Raw genomic sequence first — 27817 nt, forward strand, 5'->3', positions numbered from 1 at the left:
GCTCAGTGGTTTGGGCGCTTGGCTACTGATCCGGAGTACCCGGGTTCGAACCGACCGCGGCGGCTGCGTTTTTATGGAGGCAAAACGCTAAGGCGTTCGTGTGCTGTGCGATGTCAGTGCACGTGAAAGATCCCCAGGTCGTCGAAATTATTCCGGAGCCCTCTACTACGGCACCTCTTTCTTCTTTCACTCCCTCCTTTAACCCTTCCCTTACGGCGCGGCTCAGGTGTCCAACGATATATGAGACAGATACTGCGCCATTTCCTTTCCCCAAAAAACCTATTATTATTATTATTATTATTATTATTATTATTATTATTATTATTATTATTATTATTATTATTATTATTATTATTATTATTATTATTATTTTTCTCATATATAACTTCCCCTTTTATGCATTTTGTCTTTACTACACTTCTGCGTTTGCACCGGTATTATATTGTTTTTTTCTCTCCTTAATTGTACATCACGTGTACTTGTTTTCATTAATATTATTTCTTTAATACTGTGTACTCACGCCTGATTGTCTGTAACGCGTTCACTAATTACATTTCTTATTGTGTATGATTGTATTTCTAGCTTGTATTCAGAGATCTCTTATTCGTTCATATTAGTATTGGCTTTATTCTTGTTTGTATTTTGATATATGCTGTACTTGGCTGTTATCGGTCGTTCTTGTGTTCATTCTCTTTGTTTATTGTTTTATTAGTTATTTATATGTCTGTTGCCTGTTCTAGCTGTTTTCATTTACCGCTGTTCTCGCTGTTTCTTGTTCTCGCTTTTTTGTTTCATGCTTGCTGTCGCGCCTAGTTTATGTGTCTTTTTTTTCTATCGCCTTGACTGCTGCATTACCTCCCCTGAGTGTCTTCCTTTGTAGTGAAATAAATGTACATTTTGTGCGTGTGAATGGTGTACCAGCACCAAGACCTTTGGGTTGTTCCTGGGCACCGAAAAAATAAAGATTGATTGATTGATTGATTATATTATTATTATTATTATTATTATTATTATTATTATTATTATTATTATTATTATTATTATTATTATTATTATTATTATTATTATTATTATTATTATTATTATTATTATTATTATTATTATTATTATTATCATCTATACCTCTCCATATGCTTGCCGCTTTTGGAATATGCGTCTGTTGTTTGGGGCGGCACTTGCCAGTCGAACTGTGAAAAAATCGAGAGTTCAGCTAAAGTTTTTACGCATATTTCAACATCGGTTTTCTTGCAAAACTTCCAGCTCTCGTCCCAGACGGAGTAACTCACTGCAGCTTCCTTCTCTTAGCTGCCGTCGCGTGAGGGCAGATATAATTTTCCTGTATAAACTTCGTCATGGTCACATTCTATGCCCTCAGCTCCTAGCGCGTATCCTTTTGCGTGTACCGCGAAAGAGCATAAGGGAATTCAGACCATTCCAAGTTTCTGCGCTCCTGCACTCCCTCTCCCCTCTGGACAGAATGCAAAAGTTGTTTAATTCTCTTTGTCCCCACCTAGATATATTCGAAAATTCTCTCTCTTCCTTTATATTGGATGTCCGTGACGTTCCACTTTGAGCACTCATTTTCTCATATATAACTTCCCCTTTCATGCATTTTGTCTTTACTACACTCGTGCATTTGCACCTGTATCATATTGTTTTTTTTTCTCCTTAATAGTTCAGCCGCCGCGGTGGCTGAGTGGTTATGGCGCTCGACTGCTGGCCCGAAAGACGCGGGTTCGATGCCGACCGCGGCGGTCGAATTTCGATGGAGGCGAAATTCTAGAGGCCCGTGTACTGTGCGATGTCAATGCACGTTAAAGAACCCCAGGTGGTCGAAATTTCCGGAGCCCTTCACTACGGCGTCTCTCATAGCCTGAGTCGCTTTGGAACGTTAAACCCCCATAAACCATAAACTAAAACCTTAATTGTTCGTCACGTCTACTTGTTTTCATTAATATTATTTCTTTAATACTGTGTAATCACGCCTGATTGTCTGTAACGCGTTCACTAATTACATTTCTTATTGTGTATGATTGTATTTATAGCTTGTATTTCAGAGGTTTCATATTCGTTCATATTAGTATTGGCTTTATTCTTGTTTGTATTTTGCTATATGCTGTACTTGGCTGTTATCGGTCGTTCATTCTCTTTGTTTATTGTTTCATTAGTTATTTATATGTCTGTTGCCTGTTCTAGCTGTTTTCATTTACCGCTGTTCTCGCTGTTTCCTTGTTCTCGCTTTTTTGTTTCATGCTTGCTGTCGCGCCTAGTTTATGTGTCTTTTTTTTCTATCGCCTTGACTGCTGCATTACCTCCCCTGAGTGTCTTCCTTTGTAGTGAAATAAATGTACAATTTGTGCGTGTGAATGGTGTACCAGCACCAAGACCTTTGGGTTGTTCCTGGGCACCGAAAAAATATTGATTATTATTATTATTATTATTATTATTATTATTATTATTATTATTATTATTATTATTATTATTATTATTATTATTATTATTATTATTATTATTATTATTATTATTATTATTATTATTATTATTATTATTAGTCGAAAGAACAAGTGAAAATAACTTAGCTAACGCTCTTCATTTGATTTCGCATTGTCGAATCATTCTTTAATTTTTTTTGGCAAAATACACAATCGCAGCGAGTGGGTTTCGTATGTGTTGTTCCAATACCCGCCGAGGTTTCTCAGTGGTTAGAGCGCTCGGCCACTGATCCGGAGTTCCCGGGTTCGAACCCGACCGCGGAGGCTGCGTTTTTATGGAGGAAAAGCGCTAAGGCGCCCGTGTGCTGTGCGATGTCAGTGCACGTTAAAGATCCCCAGGTGGTCGGAATTATTAGGGAGCCCTCCACTACGGCACCTCTCTCTTCCTTTCTTCTTTCAATCCCTCCTTTATCCCTTCCCTTACGGCGCGGTTCAGGTGTCCAACGATATATGAGACAGATACTGCGCCATTTCCTTTCCCCCAAAACCAATTATTATTATTATCCACGGCGGCGCCAACAGACCACCTTCGCTGAAGGCTTCCATATTGATAACATTCGGCCGATAGCTCTAACATCCAATTTGGTAAAGAATTGTGCACAGCCGCCTATCCGCGCATATCTCAGTAGTGAATGCATTCAGCTCTGCCCAGATTGGCTTTTGCCGGGGGATACTCCATTTGGCCTGCCCATGTCGATTTGGAGAGCAGAATCCGCCTTGCTATGCACAAGAAAAAAGTGTCAGCATTAGTGACGCTTGACATTGCTAAAGCGTATGACAGTGTTGAATATTCGATCCTTCTCTCTAAATTGGCATTATTACACCCGCCGTACTACATTTATGCATGGATCCGCGAATGTTTAACAGGACGGCAGTTCTTTTGCTTTGACGGTTCCTTCACTTCAGACACCTATGCCCAAACCAGAGGCGTGCCACAAGGTTCTGCACTTTCACCACTTCTTCTATTCAATTTGCTGATGTGCGACATTCCAGTGCACCCTGTTGTTACAGTATATGTTTATGCAGATGACGTAGCCTTCTTTGCTTCTGCAGCAGACATTGATGTTCTATATCGCTCTCTCCAGGATTACCTCAATGCGCTCGAGGTTTGGCTGGATACATTAAATTTGGTATTAAATGTGCACAAAAGCAGCGTACTGCTTTTTAAAACCAACATGCCTCTGTATATATCACTACGCTATCGCTCGGACAGCATACCTCAGGTAGAATCGTTGAGGTATCTAGGCGTCATTTATGATGCCAATTTGGATTGACGGCCCCACATCAAAACTGACATGGAGAGAGGAGAGCGTGCGCTAGGTAGGCTACTACGGATAAGTAATATGAAATTTTGTATGCACCGGGATACGCTTGTACTTCTCTACAAAGCCTATGTCAGACCCATTTTGGAATTTGGCTGCATACTTTTTTCTCGCTCCCCTAAATATAAGCTTCATCCGTTGCTGCTGCTAGAAAGGCGCGCACTGCGTCTCTGCCTAGGTCTCCCTCAATCAGTCTCCACCGCAGTCCTGTACTTCGAGGCTCGTATTCCCGACCTTAACTCCCGTTTTCACCTGTTAGCTGTCAGGACTTTTTTGTGGGCATTTGAGTTGCCTCCTGGTGTGGCTACTCCCATTTTCGTCTCCCACCCAGCCCTTTTTCTCACTCCTCATTGGCCAAGGTTCTGCCTACCTCAGGTTGTATTTACTTAGAATCTTCTATCCAATATTGGTGTGGATCTCAATTTTGTATGCAGGGTTGGTTGGGCAGTGCCCCCTGTGGATATTACTTTTGATTTTATTTTCCCACCTAATGCGAAGCATCTGCCTGCAAGGATATTAACTGGAATCCTCTTGGATCACCTTGCCCAGTACCCGCAACACACTGTAATTGCTACAGATACGTCTGGGGTCGACAGGAAGGCAGGGGTTGTTATTTTCTCAGAGTCTCTCCCATGGAGCTTTTCGGTCAGAGTCCCGGATTACACAACCATATTTCCAGCAGATTTTATGGATCTGGGGCTGGCTGCTTTGCCAATTCCCACAACTGTTTCTCAGGCGATATTCCTCTCAGATTGTCTCTCTGCTTTGCTGGCGCTGGAGTCCACACGAGACGCTTTTTTGAGACGCTCACTAAACTTTTTTCTTCCTGAATGGGTGAAAAAGGTGCGCTTCGTTTGGATACCAGGCCACTGCGTTATTTTACAAAATGTAGCAGCAGACTTTTTGGCAAAAGCAGGTCTAAATGCACCAGTTTCCAGTAGCGTCCCTAATCTTGCTCTTTTTGGTATGACTCGATTTCAGCGTTTTCAGTTTATAATCGCCGCATGCAGCGATCCCTTACTCTCTACTGTTGACTACCAACATCTCATGTACCCATGGAAGACTCGTGCGTGTAAAACCCGGCAGTGTGAGGTAACGATGACACTCATGCGGTGCAGGATTCCCCGTTTAAATCTTTACTTATGTAGATGCGGGTTCAGTCCCACAAACCTTTGTGCGGCTTGTGGTGAAGTAGAGGCATTCAACACCTCAACCTCAACCTCAGAGACATTGGAACATTTCTTACTCTCTTGCCGGAGATTTGCACTTAAGAGGAGAACACACATAGAAATTCCCATTACAAAGTTGGGTCTCACCTTGTCGGTTCCTCTCCTCCTCTCTTCCGGCGCGAGCGCCAGGGGTTTTGCACTGCATCAAGTTTGCGAATACCTCCACAATTATATAACAGCTACCGGCAGATTCCCTTGCTAATTGTTTCGAAAATTTACGCATTCAAAAAAGCATTTGGGTATTTTCATATCATTCATTATTTAATTCTCAGATAATCTCTCCCGATATTTTGTTTCTTCTTTTTCTTTTAAATTACCCTGAAATTTCACCCAAGGCACAATCTTTAGCCAGTTTTTCCTGTTCTATGGGGTCTCCCCACTGAACCCTGGCCAATCCCCCGTCGTGGGTATGTGCCATGTGACCAAGGCAACAACAACAACAACAACCTTCGCTGGCCACTGCATTCAAACACTACGTCATCGCCCCAGCCGAACATCCCGCGTGTTTAACTGCCAGTCGTTGTTGTTAGCCTTTCAAAAGATGACACGCTGTCGCTCGCGCTGTGCTTTGGACGTCGTCTTCATCAGCTTCCATCCGTGCACAATAATGGATCCAGAAAACATCGATATCGCATTGCACTCTTAAAAGCCCCGAATCGAAACCAAAACCGAAGTGAAAACCCAAGTGCGCGTGCACCTAATTCGCATTTTTTTATATACATACATTATATTTTTCTCAACCACTATTCTTTTCATTCTTGATTATTTCTAATTTTCGGCCCTAATATTTTTGTTATGTTTACTTCCGGGAAAATTCCCGTTGCACAATAATGAAGTATAGCAGCGCTTGTTTATTGTTATGCTGCAGATCCGGACCGATTTCAGAACCTCAGGGTGCGTGCCGTTGCTGTTGAGGCACCAATTGAACAACGGTTCAGCAGTTCAACGAGTTCTTGGCAACGTACGCCCATAGTCGCCGCCGCGGATGTGTGAAAGAGAGGAAAGACGTGCCGCGACCGGTTAAATTTCGTCTGCTGTCGTCTCTTCTCCCAAAGGGTTTTGAAAGTTCCCTTCCTTTGTTTTGGTTAGAGCTTGAGGGTTCCTGACCCGGATCCTCGCAGAGCTGAGACTTTTGGGCCAACATTTCAGAATTCCACTACTGTTCAGGACTTCCGTATCAGTTGCTGTTGTTAAGCCACCTTCCCAGAATCCTTTTCATCCTCTTCTTTCTTTGCATGCATACTCCCAAATCATTTTCAACTTTTTAATTTCCTGATCACCTCGCTCAGTCGTGCATCTATGGGCTTGTTATTTAATCACTTTCCCCAACTTTTTTTTTTTTGAGGTTCTCTGGCTCTTCGCGTGGCGGGCGTAAGCCATGCGCACGAGGTCAACTGCAGCACTATCGACAGTGATGGTCCATTCTTGGCACGCGCTCTCCTCACGAGGCTCGTGGACCGTGCAGACGCTCGCGCTCTGAGCTGGCGACCGGGTTCGACTGACAGCTCAGCTCACTCTGGTCCCGTCCCTGCACAGCGATGGACGACAACGGTGAGTTGGCTGGCGTTCGCCGCCTTGCCCTTCTGTGGGGCCTTCTACCCTTTGCCGGCGCCGGTATCGGTAGCGCGTCCCCCAGTCGCTCTCAGCGGCAGGCGCCTCCTAGCCACGAACGGCGGCCGCCTGTGTGTGACTGACGCTGCGTTCGAAGCCTCATCGGGTGATGCCCACGTCAGCAGAGCGCACGGTGCAACGCCGCACCTAGCAGCGTTGCTACGTCGTAGAGTAGGCACGCTTACGCGTCACAACGAGCCCATGCGCAATCCAGTTTGAGTTGAGCCTTTTACTTAAACCCTAATCCGCCGCGGTGGCTCAGTGGTTAGGGCTCTCGGCTACTGATCCGTTCCCGTGTTCGAACCCGACCGCGGCGGCTGCGTTTCGATGGAGGCGAAATGCTAGGGCTTCAGCGTGCTGTGCGATGTCAGTGCACGTTAAAGATCCCTAGGTGGTCGGAATTATTCCGAAGCTCTCCACTACGGCACCTCTCTCTTTTTTTATTCTTTCAATCCCTCATTATCTCTTCCCTTACGGCGCGGTTCAGGTGTCCAACGATATGGGAGACAGATACTGCGCCATTTTCTTTCCCCAAAAACCAATTATTGTCCCCTGGGCCTGTCCTCATAGCTGGGCTTGGCCTGAGGCTAGCGGCCTTTTTTTTTTTCGTGTCGCTAAGAAAACGCACGTAATGTTCGTTGAAAACAGACTGCTTTTCTTTTTTCTTCCCCTGCGAGCGTCTTGCGCGTGCGCTCCCCTCGCGGGTATCTTCGAACGGACACCCAGCGCCGCGCCCTATTTGTATTGCCCGGTGTTGTTCTGTTCAGCGCGACTGAATGGGACATCGTGGTCGTTATGAGATTTTATCAGCGCGGGACGGTCTCGCCCCCGATAACCTGGAGGCCTCCAGCCCCATTGAGCTCTACAGCGGCTCCCTGTGAGCCGCGTTTTCCAGCCTCTGCCGAGCAGCGCACGTGATCCGATGGGGACGCCGAACGGTTCGCCGCGTTTCTGCGCAACGCTGATTTAAGCTCGCAGGCGCCCGTTCTCGAATTTTGCGCGTGCCCCGCCGCGGTGGCTCAGTGGTTGGGGCACTCGGCTACTCGAATCCGGGCGCGGCGGCTGCGTTTCGCCTGAAACGCTAAGGTGCCCGTGTGCTGTGCGATGTCAGTGCACGTTATTAAAGATCCTCAGGTGGTCGAAATTATTCCGGAGACCTCCACTACGGCACCTCTTCGTTCTTTTATCCCTTCCCTTACGGCTCGGTTCAAGTGTCCGCCGAGATGCGAGACAGATACTGCGCCATTTCATTTCCCCCCCCCCCCCCCAAAAAAAAGTTATTTTTACTCTAGCTGCTCTAAAGAGTATGCATCAAAACCGGCAAGCATAACGCCGTGGTGTTGTGCCTGACAAACCTGCAGAAGCACAATCGCAGTGCTCGTGTTTCCCGCATTTCCTACAATTTCTAGCGCCGGTCCTGCGCGCTGTTACTGAAGGGGTTGTTGGGAACTGCACAAATTGCTCACTGCAGTCGTTGGCGTTGGTCGCTCGTAAGAATGGCCTCTAAGGTTCGGGAGGGTCTCGGAGGCCACGTTGAACAGATGGCAGAAAGAGCAACGGCACTCTGCGAATGTTTCGCACGTTCGGCTGAGGTGCAAGTGGATGCGCCACTCGTGTAGTATTTGACGTCACTTCCTAAGCACCGTATTGGAGGCAGTGCGGCTCAGCCGACGACACCATTAGATGTAACTTAGCGCTTCGCAATCGCTCGCCGCTCGGAAACGCCGCTGAGCTTGGCGCACTATTTAACTTAACCAGAGCGGCGGCGGCGGAGCCATTTCCGTGTCCCATAAATGCGCCTTCAAAGATGCGTGCCGTAGCTATTCATCTTCATTTTAATCAGCGCCCCAATTTATCACTGCCCATCGCTCTTGATGCGCGCGTTCTCGGCGGGGCTTATGACCTATTTCAAAGCGTAGTGCGCGCTCGGCGCGTCGGACGCGCGAGTGTTCTGCGGGTGCCCTTTCTTTATTGGCAGAGGTGGACAATGAAGTCACATGGAAAGAATGCGCCCGTATCGGCAGCGATGCGGGAGCTTCCATCGAGATAACGGCTTCAAGTTGCGTGTTATCTGCATCGGTAACTCTTCGTCGTATTAATTCGCCCCACCACGTGCGCTATCCTTTTTGCGTGCGTTGCAGCAATTTATATCTGATCGACCTCCATCAAGATGAGGTTACGGAAACCGAGCGGCAACAGGGGCGACAGCTCTTGATTTTTGCGAAATTCCGAGGCGCTGGTTTCCCTAGCATGTTTTTATCGCTCTTTCCGGAACGTAATTAAGCGTCCCGCTTGACGGAGTTTTGAGCTTCTCTACATTGCGGTCGAGAGGTTAGAGTTCACTGTCATCCAACATGCTTACTCCCACAGCGGCGCGCAGGGCTGAAGGTGTTCGTGAAGTGGGTTGTCCTCCGCTCACTTTCACTTCATTGGCGTTTGCAAAACGGACATTGTCATTGTTAGCCTGATCGCAAGGCCACCTTAATGCGTATACTGATCAAAACGATGGAAGCGCTTAATGACGGGCAGCTTCAGACCCATGCGTCGGCAAGTGTAGCAGCTGCAAGTGTCAAGTCAGTTGGCGAAAATTTTGAAAAGTTGCTGGATGTCGTGACTGCCGATTACACAGGGGGCAGAAATCAATGAGGGTCTGCGTTTGCCTTCCCGCGCACTACGACGACACTGTTCAAGTGACATTTTCGCAAGACGGGCACTTGATGTTGGATTTTGCCTTCTCTGTGTGGCTTCGCACTTCAGAACAGAAAACACTTCGCTCCAGTTGATAACTGGCAAAGCATCGTCTGATAGTGTCAAGCTGCCTTGTTGCTTAAACGACGGGTTATCTGCATAGGGTCACTTAAGTGTAATGACCGCTGCGTAATGCGCTGGATAAATGCGTTTATGCAGCTTTATGTATTGTCGTATACCCCCCAACCCCCCATCATGTTGCCTTTCCTGTCTGGCGTTGCGTTCGCACTTCCCAGGCTTCTATTCCAACGGGGATGAGATGGCGAACGCAGAGAAACGCTGTGACGTCACGAGCGTCCACTTTAAGCTAGAGGAGGATTACCTCGTGGCATTTGTTCGCGTTCCAGCGCAGATAAGCGGCAGTTTGGAGACGCGGCTTACCCAAAGTCCAGGGAAATGCGCGCGTTTTCCCTGAGTCATTTTCTTTCCCCTGCTCCCATTTTTGCTCCTACCGGATACTGCCTTCCTCGCCGAAACTGCAGCAGCTGAAATTCGTGGAAGGCCAGTCAGTGATTTCACAAACGATTCTAGAGAAGAATCTCTCCAATCCACCTAACATTTTTTTTTCGACGTGCATTTCCGAAGTTGATATTACGGCCAATTTTCGACCGGACACGGTCAGCGAAATAGTCGTCACGGAAAGTCGAGGAAAGAAGTATATATGCGTCATTCCAGCAACACCGGGCGTTTCAAAACTGGTTTCGGAAGTGACAGAGGGCAGAGAGCGACGATCCATGTTCTCGCTGAAAGCCGGACGTTTTCTTCCTTGCAGCTTCAGACTCAAACGTCGGTGAGTTGGGCGGCAGTTGATCACATTGATGTCCAATGTCCGGCGACCAGGCAGCTGAGCCCTTATGACGCCCACAATGGGCTACGCTAATGGAAAACTTTCATGAGGGCGCTGTAAACATGTTGACATTTCCACGGTCACTTTCGGTATCAGTTTTCCTCTGGACAGCGGCTAATGTAGACGTCATTCCCCGATCCCAATCCTCCTACGCTTTTGTTGGGAGCGAGCTTCTGGGGGAGGGCGTCAGTTCCTCGATCCCACAAGGAAATTGAGTCCGTCGGTTTGCGTTAGGCGATACGCAGTGCGCGCTGTGTACTTTCCTATTTTTTCGTCTTCGCGACGTCGATCTCACTATTTGGCCTGTCTAAGAAAACGATGATGATCACCAGGCGCCTGGACACGAACTGCGCGCTTGCACACTGTCAAGTTTGTACGCGCTAATTGGGAAACGTGAATAGCGACCACTGCAATAATGTCAGATTTACAAAGGCTTTTTCATCGACATGCTTCACACACTTTTTTTAATCGAATTTCTTGACTTATTTTCATGACAACCTTATCCGTATTCACTCTCAGGCGCTTTTAACCTCGCTAATGTGCATGCTTGCTGTTGAAGCACGCTTGCGCGCTTCCATTTTGATCAACAAGAGAAAAAGATGAGCATGCATCCCTCCCTCTATTATTTGCGCGGTGGGGCATTGTTTATGGTTTACGGGGGGTTTAATGTCCCAAAGCAACTCAGCCATGAGGGACGCCGTAGTGAAGGGCTCCGGATAATTTCGACCACGTGGGTTTAGTTAACGTGCACTGACATCGCACAGTACACGGGCCTCTAGAATTTCGTCTCCATCGAAATTTTAACGCCGCGCCCGGTTTCGAACCCGCGCCTTTCGGGTCAGCAACCGAGTGCCGTAACCTGCACACGCATCATCAGTCAGTAGAGGACAGCTCAAGTTTATAGCAATAATTGTAACATCGGGTTTACATTACGGCCAGACGCAAAGAATGCAGTACATAACAACGGTGTATTGTGAAATGGAGCCTTACAGGAATTGAATCCGCTCCCCCGAGCTAACCCGACCGCGGGGCCTGCGTTTTTATGGAGGAAAAACGCTAAGGCGCCCGTGTGCTGTGCGATGACAGTGCACGTTAAAGCTACCCAGGTGGTCGAAATTATTCCGGAGCCCTCCACTACGGCACCTCTTTCTTCCTTTCTTGTTTCACTCCCTCCTTTATCCCTCCCCTTACGGCGCGGTTCAGGTGTCCAACGATATATGAGACAGATACTGTGCCATTTCCTTTCCCCAAAAACCAATTATTATTATTATTATTATTATTATTATTATTATTATTATTATTATTATTATTATTATTATTATTATTATTAATATTATTATTTTATATTATTATTATTATTATTATTATTATTATTATTATTATTATTATTATTATTATTATTATTATTATTATTATTATTATTATTATTATTATTATTATTATTACTATTATTATTATTATTATTATAAACATGTAATCATACATAATCAGCATGGTTTCATAAAAGGTCGTTCTACTACAACTAACCTTGTGACTTTTATGACGTATACATCAGCTGAAGTCCTTCAGAGGAGTCAGGTAGACGCTGTGTACTGTGATTTGAGCAAAGCTTTCGATGTTGTTACTCACTCACTACTTCTTCAAAAGCTTCTGCTTCTTGAGATAGACTTTTCAATTGTAGCCCTTCTACGCAACTATCTTCTTGATCGGTCCTGCTTTGTCAGTGTAAATGGACAGACCTCATTTGTTTACACTCCAACCAGCGGAGTTCCTCAGGGCTCGATATTAGGCCCGCTTCTGTTCTCTGTTTTTATCAATGACGTTTCCTCCGTGGTCAAAAACTCCTCGTTTCTCCTTTATGCGGACGATATAAAAATGTTCAAGGCAATACATACTCTTCACGATTGCTTGTCATTGCAATCGGACATATCCGCCTTCTCTGATTGGTGCTTGAAGAATGGGCTCACTCTCTATTCATCTAAAACCAAGGTTGTCTCATTTACGCGTAAAACGCACAGTCTTCTCTACTCTTATTCTGTGAATGGTAGGCCGCTGCCCAGGGTTGATGAAATTAATGACCTCGGCGTACTTTTCGACCGTAGCCTCAGCTTCTCCTCTCATACAAAACGCATTGCTCTACGGGCTATGCGTACACTCGGCTTCATCTGCAGGCTTTCGAGAGAGTTTCGAGCCCCACTTCCTTTTTTAAAGCTCTACCTATCCATATGCTTGCCGCTTTTGGAATATTCGTCTGTTTGGAACAGCACTTGCCAGTCAAACTGTGAAAAAATCGACTGAGTTCAGCTAAAGTTTTTACGCATATTTCAACATCGGTTTTCTTGCAAAACTTCCAGCTCTCGTCCCAGACGGAGTAACTCACTGCAGCTTCCTTCTCTTAGCTGCCGTCGCGTGAGGGCAGATATAATTTTCTTGTATAAACTTCTTCATGGTCACATTCTATGCCCTCAGCTCCTAGCGCGTATCCTTTTGCGTGTACCGCGAAAGAGCATAAGGGAATTCAGACCATTCCAAGTTTCTGCGCTCCTGCACTCCCTCTCCCCTCTGGACAGAATGCAAAAGTTGTTTAATTCTCTTTGTCCTCACCTTGATATATTCGAAAATTCTCTCCCTTCCTTTATATTGGATATCCGTGACGTTCCACTTTGAGCACTCTTTTTCTCATACATAACTTCTCCTTTCATGCATTTTGTCTTTACTACACTCGTGCATTTGCACCGGTATTATGTTGTTGTTTTTTCTCCTTAATTGTTCATCACGTGTACTTGTTTTCATTAATATTATTTATTTAATACTATGTAATCACGCCTGATTGTCTGTAACGCGTTCACTAATTACGTTTCTTATTGTGTATGATTGTATTTCCAGCTTGTATTTCAGAGGTTTCTTATTCGTTCATATCAGTATTGGCTTTATTCTTGTCTGTATTTTGCTATTTGCTGTACTTGGCTGTTATCGGTCGTTCTTGTGTCCATTCTCTTTGTTTATTGTTTCATTAGTTATTGATATGTCTGCTGCCTGTTCTAGCTGTTTTCATTTACCGCTGTTCTCGCTGTTTTCTTGTTTTCGCTCTTTTGCTTCATGCTTGCTGTCACGCCTAGTTTATGTCTTTTTTTTCTATCGCATTGACTGTTGCATTACCTCCCCTGAGTGCCTTCCTTTGTGGTGAAATAAATTTACATTTTTGAGCGTGTGAATGGTGTACCAGCACCTTTGGGTTGTTCCTGGGCACCGAAAAATAGATTGATTAATTATTATTATTATTATTATTATTATTATTATTATTATTATTATTATTATTATTATTATTATTATTATTATTATTATTATTATTATTATTATTATTATTATTATTATCCCCCGAGCTGGTGATAGCGGCCTTCACGCCGAGCATTAGGTTATGTGTGCTAGTTTAATTTGCGAAGCTAAACTCGGGGCTTATGCCCGCGGTGCACTAAAGAGAGCAAATATTATTGTTCGCGGCGCTCCAATGTATCAGTCTGGGGCCGTTGTTGGATATATACTGACAGTGCGCTGCTGGACAATCTCGTCACTCGTCCCTGCAAGGACGTTCTTTCATACCGCGGTCGGTCGATGCACCGCTGCGGGCGGCAAGGTCTTTACAACAGAGCACGTGATGGATTCCTGCGAGATAACGGGATCACCTGAAGTGCGATTATTGCTCAAGTTCTTTGATGCATGTGCTGTTCCTAAAATAGTTGCTTTACCGGCGCTGATATTCACGAAGCGCAATACGGCTGATAACGGGTCAGCGATTTGGCCAGATGGGCCTAGGACGTGGAAGCTTGTCGCGTTGTTAGCAACCGCCGGGGGCGCTGTCACTTGCACTGGGGCGCTGTAGCTACAGGTGTATACATAATCGCCAAAAAGCCGCTGCCCTTACCTGTCATCTCACTATATGTGCCACAGCCGCGAGGAAGGCGTGGATCTAAACGCAGTGAGCTCTACATTTTAGCGCGACAGCGTTAAGGAACTCGTGTCGCAGAAGAGCCGGTGTCGTCGGCGGCGTTGGCCATGAGCGAAAAATGGCGCATCTCAGTGGAAACCTGAACCGCGCCGTAAGGGAAGTTCCCTTACGGCGCGGTACGGGTGTCCAGCGAGAATTATGAGACAGGCGTCATTTTCTTTCCTCAAAACCAATTTTCATTTCATTTTCCTTCCCTTACGGCGGCCCGGTTCGGGTGTCCAGAGAGATATGTGAGAGAGGCACCCTTTCCTTAAATTGTCCAACGGGCCACGCGTGTTCCGTGCACCGCTTGGCAACGCTGCAGCCCGCTGTCGCGTCTCACTCTTAAAGAGGCAGCTTAAGCGGTCTCCAAATTTTTAGAGTTTGAGCCGGAGCATACAAACATGCGATGTCAGCGAAGCGAAAAACCGGCGGCGTATGATGAAATTCACCGTGCATTAGAAAGCCGAACTGAAGGCGCGAGTTGACACGAATTCTCTCAGTGGAACTCGTCTTGGCGCGCGGTTCTCGGAGGAAGAGGCAATGCTCGTTTGAGAGCACAACAACCTGTCGGGGACCCCTGCAAGGAGCCAAAAAGGAGGTGTTGACGACAACATGACCCAGTGAGCTCTGCCATCGGTGACGTCAGTGTACGGTTTCGCATGGACAGACTCGTGCAACTCGGATGCGTTCAAGGCTGGGCGGTGTGCCGTTGGTCTTGGCGCCGTACATACAGCCCGCCGCGCCGTTCGCGATAACACGCTCTGTTTTTTCTTTTTCCTCCGCCAGCGCCGTACACGGGCGGCCCCGTCCAGGCGCCGCGCGCAGAGCCGCGCGAGCGACGCTCGGGGCCCCGCGGCCGGGCTTGGTCGCTCCCAATTTATCGGGAAGACGCTGCAAAGCTCAATCTGGGCCTCGGCGGGGTCTCTAACTGGAATTGATGGAACCCGTGGGAGGAGGGAGAGAAGCGGGCTGTGGGCGGTTAATTCCCAATTGTCGACGCTTGGCGGAGGGGAGGGGAGGGGGGGGGGGGGCAGACGGCATCGGCCCAATATCCTCCGCCACTTGAGCGCCGGCCCATCTTTGTCTTGTGCTCGGTTCCGCTGATCAGGGGACCCCGCCGCGGCGTCGGCGCGGGGAAGAAAGGGTCCCTACCACTCTCCGCCTCTTCCCACTCCCCCGGATGATTATTAAAACATTTTGGGACTCCGCGTGGTGCGAACGAGCCGGACGGGTCCCCTCCCGCTATAAGTTGTGATCGGGCCCGCACCATAAATAACGCGTCTGTTGTTGTAGCCTTGCCTTCGAGGTGCGGCGGTTGGGGAATCAGTACCCACCGATTGTTCCCCGTTCCTTCGGAGCGCTGGTCTCTTCTGTGTTCTCTCCCCTCTACGTCGCGCCGAGGGGAAAGAAGCATTGGCCTGCTCTCCCCGAGGTACTATTTTCAGCTTCTGCCGTCACTGCTCCGCGCCCTTGGCAGTGATTCCCGGCAAGGATTAGTTTCACCGTGGCTCGTTGGCGTTACATTCCTGGTCGTCGCGCCTGCGTTGTTGCGTCGTCCTTGCGCCGAAAATGCGTCCTCGCTAATCGAGCGCGCGGTGATCTCGGGAACCTATTACCACGCTTCGCACGCGCCTCGCCACAAACTGATGCGTAAGCAACGAGCCTCGTTAGTCATCTCCGAGGAGCCAGTTGTGCCGAAAGCCGCGGAGCCGCGAAGTTCGGGTCGTTTGATATTCGATTTGCTGGACACCCGGGTGGCCCGCGACATGCAAAACATTCTCCTTTTTCCCGCCCGGCTCGTCAGTGGCCGAGCGTCTTCTCTGAGGCGCTCAAGAAACGCGGACCCTGAGCACTGCGGGGTCGCCGGCCCCCCTTGTCGCGTCGGCCAGTCTACCCCGTGATTTCGCAAGCGTGTGTTGTCGCGCTTCACGGCTGGGCGGCACAACAGCGGCCGACGCCAGCCGAGCGCGCCGCGCAGCTGACGCGCGACAGTCGCGGATCATACTCGAAAATATCCCCGCTCAACGCGACAGCGTGGTAGAAATTTGCCGCCTGGCTCCTCCGCCACGCTCTCTGCCGGCGGCGGCTCTTTTGCTGAGGACGCCATTCTTCGGAGTTCGCTAACCTTGGTTACGCCCCCCCCCCCCCCTACTTTTTTTTTCGTTTGGCGAACATGTTCGTGGGGCGACGTACGGTGCGCGGTTTTTGTACCACGTGATGATGAGAACGAATCGCTGGAGCTAGAAATTGCGAAGATGTATGTAGTTACTGTGGAGTTGCACAGCTCACTAAAAATGGTGCCGCTGAAAAAAAAAAAAAAACTTTCCCGGTAACGTGACTGGCCTGGTGTGTTCCGGATTTGATTCTCAAACATGGACTAACCCGCCGCGGTGGGTCAGTGGTTAGGGCGCTCGGCTACTGATCCGGAGTTCCCGGGTTCGAACCCGACCGCGGCGGCTGCGTTTTTATGGAGGCAAAACGCTAAGGCGCCCGTGTGCTGTGCGATGTCAGTGCACGTTAAAGATCCCCAGGTGGTCGAAGTTATTCCGGAGCCCTCCACTACGGCACCTCTTTCTTCCTTTCTCCTTTCACTCCCTCCTTTATCCCTTCCCTTACGGCGCGGTTCAGGTGTCCAACGATATATGAGACAGATACTGCGCCATTTCCTTTCCCCAAAAACCAATTATAATAATAATTATTATTATTACTAAGTATTTGCGAACGCGCACTGGGGTCTGAATTGTTAATTACTGCATTTATTCCCTCGCTACTTTCCTTTAGGCTGAGATCTCTCGAAATGTATTAGAAATACCGTTGCCTTATTTAAATGAAAGTAAATGGAGACTGCGTCTGAGTTCTTAAATACCATTCGTTTTATACTCGTCCTTAGGTACACGCAGCCATAAACTTTGAGCGAGTTTTTTTTTTTGTTGTTTCATGCCAATCGTGACTAAGGTAATCAGGCAGGAGTGACGCTGAAATTCTATCAAACTCTAACAAAAATACTAGCTCTCGAAAAGTCAATTGTCTTTCAGCGTGTTTGCATTGCCTTCTTTAGATCTTTGTTTCGCTTCGCTCGCTAATTGGGCTCAGAATACGGCTCGCTTTAAGGGATACTTATAAAGGCAGCCAACAGCTACCGAAGAGTTGCCGTAGGTAGCATAAGAGGGCTCTCGCACAGCTTCCGCCCTCACCGTTCGATCACGTTCCACGTCACACTCGCGGTATTAGAGGACGTGCTACATCTGGCGCTATGGACGAGGGTGGCGCTGGTGAACACTCTGAAGGTTCGGTTACACTACACATAAACCCCCGAAAGCAGAAGGTTGCACAGCCATCTCCGTAGCTCGTTTGGTAGAGCACCGGACGCGAAAATCGGAGGTCGTGGGTTTGGATCCCACCGGCGGCATGTGGCTGTTTTTTTCGTCTTGTTTCTAATCATTCATCTTTAAGCGATAAAATAATCACGCTTTTAATATCCCATTGATCAACACCTAAAACGCCACCGAAACCAACCACCTTGGTTTCGGTGGCTGTTGGTTTTCTTCTTATGTATGTCATAACGAGCCCCTTATTTCCCTTCCCATGTCTGCTCTTTAAGGGATGCTGCTCACAATGTAGGCAGCATAACGTTGGTCAACACAGTGTAGGGAACACGTGTTCCCCTGCAATTGCAAGTAAAAAAGAACAGACTATTTACGGATGTTGGTTTGTGAAACAAGGTATACTCTGAAAGATATATTCACTGTTGGCGATACAAGTTATCGCCATGAGACGCTCAATAATGCGAAAGTGCTCCTGTCGCATTAATAACTTCCGTTTCAGCTATATTAGAGAGTTCCTAGTGCGAGGATATTGAAGAGAAAATAATGTCCCCCCCTCCCCCATTTCCCGACCCCAATGCTGACTGCAATATTTCATTGAGAAAAAAAAAAAAACCAGTGAATGTTCAACAAGAAAGAAAAACTCGTTAGCAAAATCGACGGCCGCCCCTCCTACTTTTTTTTTAACCTTTCGAGAGGTTTTGTATTTCCGCCCGCGGCTTCGCCTGAAGAAGCAACGACAGAGAACCCTGCTTTAGGCCTAGATCGTAGTGCATCAATTCTTTTTTCTTTAATATTCTCTTTTGTTGCGCCTGCTTATACCTTGGGTATTACAATGAACGTAGCCTGCCTGCTCTTAACATTACTTCAGTAACACCCAGAAAAGCAGAGTAACTGAGCAAGTGATGTCAGCCGTGTGTGGCAGAGCGTATTTCGCATTCCTGCGGAAATAGCCCGAGCTGATGCGAAAACCAGCGCTGTTCTCCACGCCGGTCCGCGGCCCCTGTCAGCGGGCAGCGCTGCCCGATCGGCATCGCTGACATTGAGCCAGCCCAGGGCTTCGCAGCAGTGACGGGCAGAAGCAAATGGAACGAATGTTCTGCAAACGGAAGCTGCGCCCCCGACTTCCAGCCCGCCACCCCTCACCCTCTCCCAACGTGCGGCTTCGTCCGGAGCCGGGCGTTGTACAAAAACACGTGGCACTTCCTCGAAGGATCCGCTTCCCCCCGCCCTCCTCAGTGGAGGGGTAGCCGGTATTTTTGAGGTGCCGCATCCTGCGCCGAGGGGACGCGGCACTTCCGTGCACTGCCGCGGTGGCGGTCTCGCTGTCGGCTGCTTTACCTGCACGTGCATTGTTCAAACCGCCCAGTTCTCGCCTGAGCGCAATCGGTTGAGGCAGCGCCTCGATGTCCAGATTAAGCCTGAACGCGCAGCCACCAGCTTAGGTGGGAGACTTAGTCCGTTGCTATCCCGCGAACGCGCCTGACTTGGAAGACGGGGCAAGCGACGCCCACGCGCGTCTCCTGCCGCCTGCTTTAGTTCTTAGAGCCCTAAAAACAGAGCGGATGCGAGGCCGTGCGATGGTAAAACTGCGACCCCACGGCTTAGCCTCGGGCGCCCTCCGGCTTGGGCAGTGCTGCGCGAAACTCCACGACGCCGGGACTGCGCTCCGAGGCCTCCATACTACGCGGCGCGTGGCGTAAATAAGGGCGACCCCGGTTTTGGAAGTGCGACTACTCGGGGGAAGTGGGGGCGAAGGGGCAGCATCCATCCTTTTCCCAAAGTGCCCCTCCGAGACGTTTGGAATGGAAGCGGGCGACATCTTCGCGAGCCAATATTTCGCTGCCCGAGCGCACGCACCGCGGTGTACGCCCCGCGCACTCCTGGGTGAAGTTTCGAGCGAGCTGCTGCCCTCGCCAGCTCAGAGGACTGTTGGGGCGCGATGCAGACGCCTGGCACTCGGTTTCTGTTGGCACTGCGTAAATCACGCTCGCGCTCTCGAATCCCCAGAGAGAGAGAGAGAGAGAGAGATAAGCAAAAGAAAAGAATGAATGTCTAGCTAAATATGCACAGTTGTCTCTCTCTTCTTCCCTTCGTCTTTATTTTTCTTTTGCTTTCTTTTCAGCTTATAAATTTACCAGGCCTCATAGAACTTAAATCACACGTATAGGCCGCCGACAAAAGCCTCAGCCATTTAGCAACTCATCTCTGGTTATTATGCCTGGAAGGTTCAGTATGAAGTGAAATGCCATGGAGAAAAAAAAATACAAACGCAATGCTTGACTAGTCCACAGCATTGAAAACTAGCGGGCAAAAGGGCTCGTGCGTCCAACAAAAAGCTTGAAAATGAGGAAGTGTCGTGAAAGTCTTAAGAATATTGACACGGTGTCTCATTTGACAGGAGGTACGAGACTCGAGTACCACAAAAGAGGCCTGCAGCTGATGTCTGAAAAATGATAGGCTAGCACCTGGCGGTTGTCAGTGATCACTGCCGTAACTGGGCAGAAATACTGCTGAAATTTTTCTGTGGTAGCCTGCCCTGACAAATGTCAGGCAGGGGTTTGAAAAGTGGAGTCCTCTCTGTGCCAAAGCGCACGGAGCAGTGACTGGGGGAGTGGTCTTCACCCGCGGCATGCTTTCTCCTTAGTTTGCTAGCCGCTTATCTGTGGCCAAAGAAAAAAGCATATAAATCCTTGCAGCGTCGCCCTCCCCAGTTTAGTGTGGCCCCCTGTAGTTGTTCTCCGAAGTGCACTTAGCGATCATCTTCATTTTCCTTATTTTATGCACGCCCTGTTGAAGAAGCGTTCCTTCTCCGAAAGACCCGCCGCGGTGGCTGCGTTTTTATGGAGGCAAAACGCTAAGGCGCCCGTGTGCTGTGCGATGTGAGTGCAGGTTTAACATCCCCAGGTGGTCGAAATTATTCCGGGGCCCTCCAATACGGCACCTCTTTCTTCCTTTCTTCTTTCACTCTCTCCTTTATCCCTTCCCTTACGGCGCGGTTCAGGTGTCCGCCGATATATGAGACAGATACTGCACCATTTGCTTTCCACAAAAACCAATTATTTCCGAAAGAAAGGGTATTCTAAGATTTTAGCTTTGCTTATTCTGAACGCATTGTTCTTCTTCCGCAGAGAACGACCCTCGTTGTGGGCAACTACTTCGCCTGTATGTATCGCTTTCAGAACAGGTATTTCTTTTGTGTTAAAAGAGTAGGCCTGCAATGTCATTGCACGGTACTTCTCCAGTGCTGCTTCCCCCCCCCTTTCATCCTCCCTCTTTTTTGCATCAGGATGTCTTCTACCGACGTCGAATCCGTGTTAGACACTGCGGCCGAGTAGTTTAGCCGCTGCGTTGAGTAACTGCGCATTGCGAGTCGCGGAGGCTGTGCGACTGTTTTTGCTCGAAAAGCGCCAGCTGCTTGGCATGCAGTCGTGCGTGCTCGACTTTCCAGCCTTGTGACCTCGAACCGCAAACCGCGAAGCCAATCAGTGGCGCGCCTTGGAAGTGACGCGAAGCTTGTTTCACGTCCGGCATCTCGTTGCCGGTAACGCCAAAGCTGACAGCTATGTTGCAAACGAGACCATTCGGGAAAGTGACCAGTGGGTTGCGCTTCCTATTCTGGACGTTGCGACTGTCGAAAATTCACTTCTTGGCCGAAAATGCTCTTCGCGACTCGCAAGTGTGAATGCAAGTTTCTAGGTGCCTGTACGGGCTCATCTGACAGACAGCAGCTGGCACGGACTGACATGCTAGAAACCGGCATACCAGATGTCAGTGCGCTGCTCAGCAGAAAATATCAGTCGACTCGGCTTGGCGATTGCCGACAGCCGTAGTAGTGGTTTATTATTACAAAAATACGAAAAGGAAGGGAAATATGTAACCATAAGCGGCAATTGATACCCAATATCTTCAGCCGCAGAGGAAATTTAAGTCCGAGGAGAGGATAGCAAGGAAAACAGGGGAGCGATAGCAAGAAAGGACAATGGAGGGGTTTATGCATTATTTACAATATTTACAAAATATATATATAAAATGCTGAACAAGTTTGCGCCGCTCGCGCGCGAGTCTCCAGGCACTGCTGAGCGGCTTTCACACGCGTTCTGCGCGGGCGACATGCCTCCACCCCTGCCTCGTGAGTTGCAGTGTCCACTGTGCAGGGCAGCGGTAGAGGTTCCTCTTTCCAACCTCACTCTACATTCTGTCCACGCGTTCTGCCCGCAGCGTTGTCGTCCGCCGTCGGCTAGAATACGCGGCCGCGGTCGGTGCGCGGGAGTCTGACGTGGACTGGAACCATTTTTGGAGGGTGTAACGACGGCGGAAGCTGAAGTGGCCTTCGGTCTCGTAAACTGTTTTTCCTGCCGCTGACTCGGGCCCCAACACAAAGCAGGGCCCTAGAACTGCTGCGGTTCCGGGACGGCCGTAAACACTGGGTATTCTCGGAAGGTCAGGTGGCCTTCGCTCGTGCGGCCACTATCGGGAACGCGCGCGCGGCACGTCACCGCCGCTTGCTCAACGGACCATCGCGCGGGCGCGTTAACAAACCAGCGTTACGGGGTTCCGCGAAGGAACTCGCTGCACGGGAGGGACAAAGAGCCACCGCGCCCTTGGCAAACGGCACGGATTCCCCGTTCGCGCTGAAGAGCTGTGCGTACACAAGGGAGTCCGTGCTGCCCTGGCTGTCCTCACCGCGGTCGGCAGGGAAGCCTGCGTTGTTCCTGCCTGTGCAAGCGGGGCCTGGAACCCGGCTCACGTACGCCTCTGTTCTTCTGGCGTCGTGGTACTCGCGCTCGTTTGCCTGCATCTGCATGATTTGTGCGGAAGTTGGCACCACCTAGAGCTTAATGATGGCGATGATCGCGTTGGAGTAACACATATGTAACACAGGATGTACTGAAAACTGAAAATTGTTTCAGTGCACGTTAAAGATCCCCAGGTGGTCGAAATTATTCCGGAGCCCTCCACTACGGCACCTCATTCTTCCTTTCTTCTTTCACTCCCTCCTTTATCCCTTCCCTTACGGCGCGGTTCAGGTGTCCAACGATATATGAGACAGATACTGCCCCATTTCCTTTCCCCCCAAAAGCCAATTATTATTATTTTTTTGGAGGAAAAGGAAATGGCGCAGTATCTGTCTCGCATATCGGCGGACACCTGAATCACGCCTTAAGGAAAGGGATAAATGAGGGACCGAAAGAAGAAAGGAAGAAAGAGATGCCGTAGTGGAGGGCTCCGGAATAATTTCGACCACCTGGGGATCTTTAACGAGCACTGACATCGCACAGCACACGGGCGCATTTGAGTTTCGCCTCCATCGAAACGCAGCCGCCGCGGTCGGGTTCGAACCCGGGAGCTCCGGATCAGTAGCCGAGCGCGCTAACCACTGAGCCACCGTGGCGGGTAACACAAGATGCGTGCGCTCGTTTCTGTGATATTCTAATATCTATACAAGGCGAAGATTTGGTCACTGACCAATTCAAATACAAAAGAAAGTGATGTTTTGGGTCCCATACGGGGAGGAGTGCTTTAAGCTTTTATTTTAATCTCTGAGGCTGTGGAATGATGCAAAGCACCGGTTCGCATAGCGAAGTGAACGCTTCCATAATATGCCTAGCATTAGCCAGGAGTTTTCACCTTGCGCTTATTTCTTGGAACTTCTGCCCAACGGAGTCCTGAACGCCAATGACCTGCATTGAAGTGCAGCTCCTCTCTCGTCATGTTGTTTCATAAATGCCATTGGTATACGTCGTGTGCACGGCGCTATACGACTGCCGCTGTCTGGCCGTGTCGCAGCTGTCTGTCTCCTCGGCCAACTGACCGACTGATGAAGCGCACGGTGTCGAGACACGATCTGTTCCCATCGTCCTAGGCCAGTGGGCCGCGCGACAACGAGTTCGGGGGAGGCACGATTTAGCATGGTTAGGCCCAGAGGTGGGGCATTTGTCATCAAAAATCTCGACCTCACCTCAACCTCAAGAAAAAAACTTTGCCGACCTCACTCATTCGCAACCTCATCAGCAGAGGTTGAGGTCTCCTGAGACGACCTCACCTCACTTTTCCTGAGGCCACTGGCGACCTCACCTCAACCTCAGATTTTGAGGTTGAGGTCGGCACTGCTTGACCTCAAAACAAAACAAAACAAAAAAGCGATTGAGAAGTTTTTCAGTTATAAACAATTCTGAGAATCCTTTCAGACAGGACATCCAAAATGATGACACCAATGTGATGACTAGTTATTGCAATAGCGGCACTGAGCGGTCTGTAAATATTTAATAAGATGTGTACGGACACTATTGATGTGCACGCAGTAGAAGCTTATAACCTGGCATGAACCATCGGCGAGTATGGCCTGCGGACAGGGGTGTCCCTTACGCAGTTACCAGCAATACGTCGGAGGGTACTTTTTCATTAAGTTTGCTTCACTAACTAATTGTAAGCTTATCAGTGCCAATATTCGGCAACTGCTTTGTGTATAGTTGTTCGTATTATAAGCCTCTCGCACATTCACGCACAAACCGGCAATTGCCAATCACAGACCCTCTACACCATCTACCCGAAAATGGGAGGGCAGGGGGTGGTATTCACGATACTCTTCTTAGAAGAGAATAGCGAATGTAAAGAAACTGGTCGCCGATGTGCTTTCCAATTTGACGGGTACGCAGACGCATATCAGTATATTTCGATTTTTATCTCTATCCGGCATAGCGAGAACACTAAGCGTAGATGAAAATTTTGCCACCCAGCAAAAGTTCTTTTCGGTTCTCTGTACTCTGTACGCTGCTGCCTCCGAAAACAAGCTGCGACTGTGTACACCAACAGAGGCGCGTTGTATTTATGTCTGTGTTGACGCATGCGGCTTCTTTCATTAATGCGAAAGCATTACATGGCTCAGTTTGAAGATCATATCCGCAAAAAAGTGTCCGCAAGAAAAGGCACCATGTGACGTCACGAGCCGATGGGTCACGTGACGCAGATGATGACGTCACATCATTAATTAATGCTAATTAACATACACTGACCAACATACCTAACCAATGCTTACTAATGTACTTATGTAACGCTAAGACTAATTAGTATTAGTGATGACAGCATATGAATGACGTGATACCAGGTCACGTGACAGCGATGTAATGTGACGTCAAACCTAGTCACGTGACAACTATGTAATGTGACGTCACATCTAGTCACGTGACAATGATGTAATGTCACAGCAGATCCCCGCCCACCCCCATTTCAAGGTGCATATGGATTCCACATTACTACACATGCGTGCATGGCAAATTACAAAGAGTGCCCACAGCTCGGTCCACATTAATGACATTCGGATGGTCCAATAGGTAAACGCGCCAGTTCTCATGTGTGACATACTGCAACGATCATGCAGCGACACATGCCATTGACCCTCAAGGTGATGGCGATGATGGTGACGACGATAATAGTGTATCTTTATGAGCCCGGGGAAGTCGATATACCGCTACCAAATTAAAAGTTTCCAGAATATTGATTAAATATTGTACATTACCAGCAACTCAAGGCAATAATTCTGCGGGAAAACAGGAATAATTGCAGCTAATAATTAAGAATGATGTTTATGTTCTTAAGAGGTAAAGACACCCCCCCGGTGCCACCACTTCCCTCCAGGTGTCGATGGTAATAATAATAATTGGTTTTTGGGGAAAGGAAATGGCGCAGTATCTGTCTCATATATCGTTGGACACCTGAACCGCGCCGTAAGGGAAGGGTAAAGGAGGGAGTGAAAGAAGAAAGGAAGAGAGAGGTGCCGTAGTGGAGGGCTCCGGAATAATTTCGACCACCTGGGGATCTTTAACGTGCACTGACATCGCACAGCACACGGGCGCCTTAGCGTTTTTCCTCCATAAAAACGCAGCCGCCGCGGTCGGGTTCGAGCCCGGCGATGGTAATGGTTTCGAAATCCTGGGAATTCTCCGATGACTCGGTGAACCCGCTGCACTTTGCAGGAACGGGCTAAATTATGTCCTCGAACAATGTGCCGACTACTGAAATCACACGGGTCAAAACAACTTGCCCATAGTGGGCAGCGTGAACCGCTCTCTCTCTGTCAAGAGCACCACGGCTCTCCGCTCAAATTTCGCTGCAGCGAAATCTTTTTCCAGCCCCCCCCCCCCCCTCCCCACACACACACACACACGGGACGAAAAAAAAACTCCTAAATACTATACGGCCGAACAGAATTCTGGGTACCATCTCGTCAACAAGTCTAAGACAAGCTTCTTTGAGCCAATCACTTTGTTTTCCTTCAAAACTGAACTAATCAATGGTACGCCCGCATCCTCGGAAGTTTTCACCTGCGAGCACTGCGCGAGCATTCTGCGTTAAAGGTGAACGATCGGCCTCTGCAAAATAAAGGAAAGATAGCGGTGTGAGCAGTACCTGGTCGTCTGCAAGGCAGGCCGCCAATCTAACTGATCCCATACGAGGAAAAACAAAGAGAATGACTGCAAACTTACATACAAAAATCGCACACTAAAACAGAAGCTAACAGTTTGCCCCATTAAACGTCATATTAGAAGGTTTGAAACACCGACTCAGCAGCACAGCGCCAGCATGTAATCAGTTCTATTCACACATCTTCATTTAAAAAAAGGAAAAGGAATCAGCCACCACATTATCATACATTCATTATAGTTTTGCATATTTTACCGCTCTAACAACGCTATGCTGGTGCGTTTGCCCCGTGCTGGGATGTTTCGCCATATGTGAATTTCCGAGAAGCAACAAGGAACCGGAGGCCAAAAGAAAGGTTATTCTGAAAGATAAAAAAGTGAAATTATATTTGAATCTTCTTGCATTACGGAACGGGAGTATAGAGAACTGGTGTGGGATTCGAAAGGCGACGACACCGATCAAAAGCTTCGACGGTATTATACAGGTTTTTCTGGCTTCGTTCTTTTTCATCGAATCATCATGTGTCCTTGTTATAGGTATGTAGGTGAAAACTTTATTGATGAGCCTTATGGATGAGTCACTGCACAGGGTTGGTCTGGCTTTTGATCCCGGGTGGTGGCCAACAGTCCATGACATGCGGCGACCTGTCCAGCACTCTCTGCGAGCCGCCTTTGTGAGGCCGGTTCGGAGCTGGAGACCGCGATCTCCCAACCCTCTTTGTCCGTGAGGTTCCAGTGAGATGGTGGTTGGAATTCTGGGCAGAGATATAAAATGTGGTCATAGTTGGCTCTCGGAGCCCCACAAAGAGAGCATTCGGGTCTGTATTGGCCTGGGCGGATAAGGCCTAACTAAACCGGTCAAGGGAATGTGCGAGCCTGGAGCTGTCTCCAGGTAGTTTGTTGATCTTTCGAGACAGAGATGTGTGGTGGGGGATAGACGAGTCTTTGCTCCCTGTAAAGAAGGGTTATTTCATGATAGGTGACAGCCGGTCCCTAGCGTTACCCCGACCTACGGTGTGCCCTGCTCGGTTGACGTACGCTCGAGCAAGAGAGTGGGCCACTTCGTTGCCGGGGTTGCCTGCGTGGGCTGGCACCCAAACAATTTGAACTGGTCGGGGTTCTGTGGAGCAAGAATTGAGAATTTTTCGGGTGGTAGAATGAATCTGTCTCCGTGCGAAATTCGTGATTGCTGTTTTAGAGTCGCTCAGAATGAGTGTGGCAGTGGAGGAGGAAATGGCAAGCGCTATGGCTGCTTCTTCGGCTTCAAGAGAGGTTGTTGCCTTAATCGATAACAAGGCTGTGTTTGAGGTCATGCGATGCTACAGTGATGGCGTAGGCCGAATTGTGGGTGTTCTCTGCCGCGTCCACGTAGACAGCGTCTTTGTCGTTTGCACGAGCTTTGTGTAAAGCCTTGGCACGAGCTTCGCGTCTGGCCTGGTTGTGAACTGGGTGTACGTTCTTGGGCAGAGGGTGAACTGAGTCTGTCCCTGATGTGTGTTGGGATGGCGTGGGTGTTGTTTGGGGGTGGACCTGTTGGCTGAATCTTTAGAGAGGCGAGTATGTGCATACCTGTATTTGTGGAGGAGAGTCTGTAAATCTGAGCCGTGCGATGAGCTTCACCCACCGCGGTGGCTCAGTGGTTAGGGCGCTCGACTACTGATCCAGAGTTCCCGGGTTCGAACCCGACTGCGGCGGCTGCGTTTTTATGGAGGAAAAACGCCAAGGCGCCCGTGTGCTGTGCGATGTCAGGGCACGTTGAAGATCCCCAGGTGGTCGAAATTATTCCGGAGCCCTCCACTACGGCACCTCTTCCTTCCTTTCTTCTTTCACTCCC

The 27817-nt window shown here is 48.6% G+C and overlaps 1 protein-coding gene across 1 annotated transcript in view; it reads left to right on the plus strand.

The window, feature by feature from the left end:
* The first annotated feature begins 6465 nt into the window (after positions 1 to 6465).
* Positions 6466 to 27817, plus strand: part of LOC144101141 (uncharacterized) — a 75681-nt gene continuing 54329 nt past the window's right edge. Inside the window, exon 1 of the mRNA XM_077634215.1 lies at positions 6466 to 6594. Within this exon, the coding sequence (XP_077490341.1) occupies positions 6582 to 6594 (13 nt within the window). The 5' untranslated portion in view covers positions 6466 to 6581. The remainder of the gene's footprint in view (positions 6595 to 27817) is intronic.

Source organism: Amblyomma americanum, chromosome 1 (assembly GCF_052857255.1).
Source record: "Amblyomma americanum isolate KBUSLIRL-KWMA chromosome 1, ASM5285725v1, whole genome shotgun sequence".
NCBI classification, from domain to species: Eukaryota; Metazoa; Arthropoda; class Arachnida; order Ixodida; family Ixodidae; genus Amblyomma; species Amblyomma americanum.